The following is a 6,996-nucleotide window of genomic DNA, read 5'->3' as shown; positions in this document are numbered from 1 at the left end:
TCCTCCTCCTCTTGCTCCTCCTGCGCCTCCTCCTCCTGCTCCTGCTCCTCCTCCTCCTCCTCCTGCTCCTCCTCCTCCTCCTCACAGCTGTTCGTTTCGGTCGGATACCGAAGCGGGAGAAACAGAGGATGTTGGCGGAGATGCAGAACGCCATGACCATGAACATGGTCAACAACCAGCTGCAGAACGACTTCCAGCTCGCCAGCATCTCCTCTTCCTCTTCCTCCTCCTCCTCCTCCTCCTCCTCCTCGTCATCCTCTCCCTGCCCGGGGGTGACCATCGCCCCCCAACCATCAGCCCTGTCGCTCACCCCCTCCTCCCCTTCGCCTCCTGCCCCAGCTTCTTCTTCCTCACCTGCTCCTCTTCCTCTTCCTCCACCCCCTTATCAGAGCCCCTCCCCCTCATCCTCCTCCTCCCCCCCCAGCCCCGGGGTGGACTCCACCATCAGCGCCATCGCCCGCGCTCACCGCGAGACCTTCCTATACGCTCATGACAAGCTGGCCAATCCCCACACGCCACCTCAGCAGCAGCAGAATAACCACACCCACCACCACAACGGGGAGGCGGAGCTTTGGGGTTCCAACCGCTGCCCCAATGGTTACCATGCCAATGGTCTCAACACCATCTATCACCATAACAACAACCTGGGCACAGGGCGCTACCCTCCGCCAGACAACAGCTGCAACGGCAAGCATCATCACCATGGAAATGGGAGGCGGAGCCTACACAACTGTAATCTGATTGGAGGAGACGGGCTCTGCGATCATGTGACCCAGGGGCAGAACTGTCCAATGAAGAACCGCAAAGAGATAGTGCTGGTAAGAACCAATCAAAGGGTTTTATTTCAATTAATGAGGAAGTACTTTTACTGTGAAACTGTAACTACAGGAAGTACTTGTACTTTGTTGTACTGGTACTTTTACTCATAAACATAAACAGAAAAAATTCAAACGCTGACACACCTGCTGTCACTGTATCTGAGCTCTGATTGGATGATCACTGCTGAGGGGAGGGATTTATCCAACTGTCACCTGACTGGTTGCTCCACTCTGCAGGCCTGTCCAATGAACATGCAGCCTCACGCCGACCCCTCGAAGACCCCCCAGGAGATCTGGGAGGATTTCTCTCTGTCTTTCACCCCCGCCGTCAGAGAGGTGGTGGAGTTCGCCAAACATATCCCAGGGTTCAGTGGTCTGTCCCAGAACGACCAGGTCACCCTGCTGAAGGCGGGAACCTTCGAGGTGAGACACTGACACCTGACCCTTCTAACCAGTTAGACCTTTATCCTTCACTGTTCATCTGTTAATTACGTCGATGTTTAACAATTGATAATAAAATAATTGAGTCCGAACATGAATTATTTATTTTAAATTTCTTGTAGTCATCAAAAATCAAACAGTCAGAACGACAAAAGGCAAAATAAGGCGAATATAAACTGTTGCTAATAAATAACCACAACAATCAACAATCTTTGTTTTTATTTAGTATCTTTAAATTTAAATTTGATTTCAATCAGAAATCAAATTAAGGTTAAAAAAAGAGCAGAAGCAGCAGCTGGTGGCCGTTGGAGGTACTGCAGCTGATTGGCCGCCTCCTCCTCCCCCTGCAGGTGCTGATGGTGCGCTTTACGTCACTGTTCAATGTGAAGGAGCAGACAGTGACGTTCCTCTCTGGCGCCACCTACAGCCTGGAGGAGCTGCAGGCGATGGGGATGAGCGAGCTGCTGGGAGGCATGTTCGACTTCAGCCTCAAACTGGCGGCACTGGAGCTGAACGCCGAGGAACTGGGACTGTTCACCGCCGTGGTGCTGGTGTCTGCAGGTGAGGACGGAGAGACGATGGAGGGATGAAGGAGGGATGATATTATTATGGATTTCTATCCGACATGTACGAAACCTTTGTCTGCAATGGGTTAGGGTTAGGCAACAGGTCCAGAATCGAGTCCCGCCGTTTTACCGCCACGTTTCTGTTCCTCTGTTGTTCCATGTAAACGACGTCACGTCCTGAACAGGGTTCCTCATGTTCTCCTCCTCCTCCTCTTTCTCTTCCTCAGACCGCTCCGGTATCGAGAACGTGGCGTCGGTGGAGCAGCTGCAGGAGAACCTGATCCGAGTGCTGCGGTCGCTGGTCAGCAAGTCGGCCGTCACCCCCGGCAACAACCATCACAACCTGGACTCGACCCGCTTCACCAAACTGCTGCTGAAGCTGCCCGACCTGCGGACGCTCAACAACATGCACTCTGAGAAGCTACTGTCGTTCCGCATCGACGCCTGAGGACGTCACTGATGATGTCGTCAACGATGTCACCGGTCACTTCCTGTTCACTCAGATCAGGGTCACTTCCTGTGGTCGCCGGTGATGATGAATGCGATCATGTGGAGCTCTTCATCACCTCGTTATATCATCATCCCAGTGTGGTAATGATGATGTCATCGCCAGCAGCATCGTAAAACACAGTGATGCTGTCATCAACAAAACTGTTCAGCTCTCAGCTCACCGCCAAAATAAGAGTCTGTAGCTTACACAGTGGCTTCTGGAGCAGTCTGACATTTTAAGAACCTGTTTTTTAACTTTTCTCCAAAAACAATTATTTATTATTGATTCAATCTCAGTGGAGCCAGAACAAAGGGTTTAGCCTAGCTTAGCATCAGGACTGGAGCCAAAGGAAAACTGCTAGCCTAGCTTCACCCCCACATGGAGACGTGACAACAAATGGGCACAACAATAAGTAAAGAAGTAAACAGATACCAAACAAACAAAAAGTAAACAAGTTTATTCTGTTGGTAACACCCAGTATTATTTTAGCTGGACTGGTTGACTACCAGCTGTCTTAGTGCTAAGCTAGGCTAACAGACCAATCTCTGTTCAGAAACCTACATCTGTCTGAAACATCTGAAGCCGTGGTCACACCAGGAAGTGCCTCGGTGAAATTCATCCACACAGCAAGGTAGACAGGTGCGTCCAGGTGTAGTTAAAACAACAGGAGGGTGTTTGGAAATCTGTGTCACACAGATTTAGGTGACTTCACTTCCTGTAGATATCATTCTCTCTGATGTCCCTCCAGAATAAAGCTCCAGAAATCCAGTTAGAAACCAGAGAAAACAGAGTGACTGACAACATGTGCAGATATAAATGAATACAGGACCAAGGACTCACTGAATCCTTGGCATATACCTATGTTTACTCTTACTTACACACACACACACACACATATATATATATATATATATGTGTGTGTGTGTGTGTGTGTGTATGCAGAAAACAAATTAAAACCCCATAATATTTTAGAATCCTTTATTATTTAGAAATGAATCCTAAATTTGGGATGGACCCTGGATCCTTTACAGGGTCCCACCGTCCTGTCTGAGCTCAGCAGATTCACTTTGCTGCTGTGAATGGATCCACACACTGAGGCGACGCCTTTAAAATGACCCGACTTCAGAGTAAAGTTGAGCCATTTTAAAAAAAACCACAGGATTCACATTAAAATGTCAGACTCCTGCCGCACAGACGACTCAGGAGAACGGGCGACATCCAGAACTTCCAAGACATTTTGTGGTTAAACCTCAAGAGTCCACCTTCCCTCTGCCCCGAGCCGACACCAGCCAATAGCACGGAGGAGCAGCAGTGACGGACAGCTTCACCGACCGATGAGACAGAGGAGGAGGGACGACGTGTTTAAGGACAATCAGCAAAATCAGACGTTACAGGGACCTGCAGGGTGCAGACCGAAGCCTCAACCAGTCGCCTGTCTAACAAACAGTACGCAGCAAATCTTCTGTATAAAAACTGTAAATACTCAGATATCCAGTGATACTTGAACTGTGCGACACACGGACATATTTACATCTATATTTTTTGTTAATAAGAATATATGCCTGTGCAAATATTATGACTTAAGTGTGTGGGCCACGAACTGTATGTGCAACAGGTTTGAAACATTGTGGAGTTTGACATGCATTTAATGGAAAAGAGATATTCTGGTGTATGTATTTTAATGTGTTTTATGTTGTAAAGACATTATATATATATATATATATAAATATACACTCATAACAATCCTGACGGCCTCGACTTTAAATTCCATATTAAACTAAAGTTACTGCCTCGTCCTTCAGACCAGCTCCAGGTCGCCTCCGTTCATCCAGAGAATGAACCATTTGTGTGAAATGTTTTAACTGCTGTGTGAAGTCTTAAGTAATGGCTAAAAAGTGTTTTGTGAGGTCACTGTGACCTTGACCTTTGACCTTTACCCACCAAAGTCTGTTCAGTTCATCCTCGAGTCCAACTGAACGTTTTTACAAAGTTTAAAGAAGTTCCCTCGAGGTTCTTCGGAGACATTGTGTTCAAAGGGCCAAAACCGCGTTTTGTGAGGTCACCGTGACCTTTGACCCCAAAAATCGAATCAGTTCATCCCTGAGTCCTCGTGAATGTTTGTGCCAACTTTGAGTTCCGTGAAGGCGTCATTGAGATATCGTGTCCATGAGACGGACGGATGTGCGAATGGAAACCCCGAAAACAAAATGGCTGCCGCTCTGACTGTCGCCGTCACGGAGGAATGAAAGGAAATGAAAACAGCTTAAATACTATAAAGAAAACAGGTTCAGATAAAGTCGAGACAACAATCACTATAACCTCCTGAACCAAACCTCATTCTCACCTTCAGTCTCAAACAGTTCAGTTCAGACCACAGTGAAAACTTTTTACTGTTTCCTCTGCGTCTGCAGGAGGATTCAAACAGGCAGAGACACTGAGTCACACGGAGCACAAGTAGGTCAAACTCAAGCCTCATAACCTGCTTTCCACTCTGCTCTCTGATTGGTCGGCTGCTGCTGAAACTCAACATCCCCCGCCGGCCAATCAGGAGGCAGCAGGTGGAGTCATGAGCAGTGTCCCAGTTTCAGAGACACAGCGATTCACACATCGTCTCTTTTTTATGGTGATTTCTTATGTAATAACTTTGGGAGTCGAGCACTGTGGTGATTGAGATACAGTACACGCTGTGCGGTTGCTATGGAGACCGTATAAAACCAGGATACAACTTATTTTACTTTATTGAATCAGCTTTTTTTTTGCCACAATGTTTTTATTTAAATGTGAAATCATGAAATCAAACAGCGTCTAGCATCTGTATAAGCTACTGTATAACATCTGCATTCACTCAACACGAAGGAATAAAACATTAATAAATGAAACAGATGCTTCAATCTACACATGGAGTTACGATAAGGACAGAAAACATCAGTCTTTAGAAGAAGAGGAAAAATAGAGACTTGTTTTTATCATAACAAATACTTAATGAAGGGCTCCATGTATTCTCACATATAAGCTGCTCAGCCTTTAATATGTAGGATTTCCTGATAACATCTGTCTTACATCTGGATTTCTGTCCATCACAGTGAACAGTCTTTTGGCATAAAGGAAACTGAACTCTATAAATTCTCTATATAAATGATCAGGATATAAAACCAACAGGAAGTTTAGGAGCCAGTAAATAATGTTTTCCATCATAAATCCCCCTCCCTGAGTCCGTGCACGTAGTGCACGTCTGGTGTCTTTGTGTTGTATTTAGTTTAGTGCCTCATATGTCAGCATTAACTTGATTCAGGTATTTCTTGTCTGTGATTAATGCAGGTAAGAAGCAGGTCGACAACATGCTGCAGCCGTCGGGCTCCTCCCACTGCAGCAACATTAAACTCCAGTAGAACCAGTCACTGTTTTACTGGCTTGAAGAGTTTCCATTGGTCACATCAGGAAGTTCAAACAAACACGTTTCGTTACAGACAGGAAATCATCAACGAGTCAGAATCACTTTCTCATTTTAGCTTGAGAACAAACAAAAAGTGATTGTTGAATATTTTTCTGTTGATCAATTAATCGGCTCCAATTTAAACTCTGGATTTGATATTTTATTAGCTTGTTTTTACACTTTATCACTTTCTGTGATTTTTATTACATGTGTAAATTTTGTTCTTTTGCAGTTTGAGTGTGTGAGGAATACAAACCCTCAGACCTTCAGCTTCTCTGTTTCCTGACGTTATGTAATCATGTGTGCGACTGTGTTATGTCACAACCTGAGGTAGATGTGCAGCAGTGCATGCTGGGAGGCCCTCAGAGGGAGGCAGCAAGCAGACCGAAAGGAAACACCGCCCCTTGGTGGACACACTGCGGCACTGCAGGGACAGCTTTACAAAATAAAAGCCCCACATTCAGGAGCTTCTTGTTTGTGCTGGTTTATGTTCGTGAGCAGTTTTTATTCTGTTTAATTAAAAAAGGTTTCATTAGTTTTTGGCCTTGTGATGTCACAACCAACACGCCTGGTTTTTCATGGTGGGAAAACTTTATTTACAGTTTGATGTTTTGTACAATGACATCATATAAAAACACAAATACTGAGGTGAAAACAACAACAATTAACAAACAGAAGAACAGGTGAGAGAGTGACACCTGGTGGACACATGAGGGAAGATCAAAAGTAAAAGTGACAATAGAAGAAGAAGAAATGAAGAGCGCCCATCAGATGAGAGGACTGCTGCAGAGAAGAACCAACCAGTCAGTCAGACTGAGGTCAGGTTTATGAGTCTGGGGGGGGGCAGAGAGAGAGAGAGAGAGAGAGGGAGAGAGAGAGAGAGAGGGAGAAAGAGAGAGAGGGAGAGAGAGAGAGGGGGAGAAAGACATTAGTGCACTTTCATAATTGAGTGACATCTCTTTAATATTGTTGTTGTTGTTGTTGTTGTTGTTGTTGTTGTTGTTGTTGTGTCTAACGTCTCAGTGGACGAAACACCGACAGTAAATCTCCATGTGACGGGACAAAGACCCTGAACCGATTTCTGAACTTTACGAAGAGGTTTGTGTTTGTGTGGTGTTACCTTCAGTCCAGATGTGTCCACATGTTGTCCGTCCCTGCGTACCGACAGCAGGCGAGCTCGTCCGCTGCTCGGGTACCCCTCCTCCACCTCCAGGTGACACACCAGCAACGCAGACTTCAGGTAGATCA

The 6,996-nt window shown here is 45.9% G+C and overlaps 1 protein-coding gene, 1 long non-coding RNA gene and 1 pseudogene across 4 annotated transcripts in view; 1 reads left to right on the top strand and 2 right to left on the bottom strand.

The window, feature by feature from the left end:
* nr1d1 (nuclear receptor subfamily 1, group d, member 1) overlaps positions 1–4,061 on the top strand; it is an 11,657-nt gene extending 7,596 nt beyond the window's left edge. For both annotated transcript variants that reach the window (XM_023396980.2, XM_023396981.2), the window contains exons 5-8: positions 88–818; positions 1,056–1,241; positions 1,610–1,820; positions 2,053–4,061. In XM_023396980.2, the coding sequence (XP_023252748.1) occupies positions 88–818; positions 1,056–1,241; positions 1,610–1,820; positions 2,053–2,273 (1,349 nt within the window). In that variant the 3' untranslated portion in view covers positions 2,274–4,061. The remainder of the gene's footprint in view (positions 1–87; positions 819–1,055; positions 1,242–1,609; positions 1,821–2,052) is intronic.
* LOC147817217 (NACHT, LRR and PYD domains-containing protein 12-like) overlaps positions 1–6,996 on the bottom strand; it is a 103,706-nt pseudogene that overhangs the window by 66,286 nt on the left and 30,424 nt on the right. The window lies entirely within an intron of this gene.
* LOC147817219 (uncharacterized) lies at positions 6,321–6,996 on the bottom strand. Its single transcript, XR_015436547.1, has 2 exons — positions 6,869–6,996; positions 6,321–6,581 (listed from the first exon to the last, which is right to left on the bottom strand). It is a non-coding gene; the product is annotated as an uncharacterized LOC147817219 (long non-coding RNA).

The sequence above is a fragment of the Seriola lalandi genome, unplaced genomic scaffold, assembly GCF_002814215.2.
Source record: "Seriola lalandi dorsalis isolate HSWRI2012SDOR001 ecotype SW California unplaced genomic scaffold, Sedor1 jcf7180002054987, whole genome shotgun sequence".
NCBI classification, from domain to species: domain Eukaryota; kingdom Metazoa; phylum Chordata; class Actinopteri; order Carangiformes; family Carangidae; genus Seriola; species Seriola lalandi.
Note: the sequence above shows the minus strand (reverse complement) of the source record. Positions and strands in the feature narration are given on the sequence as shown.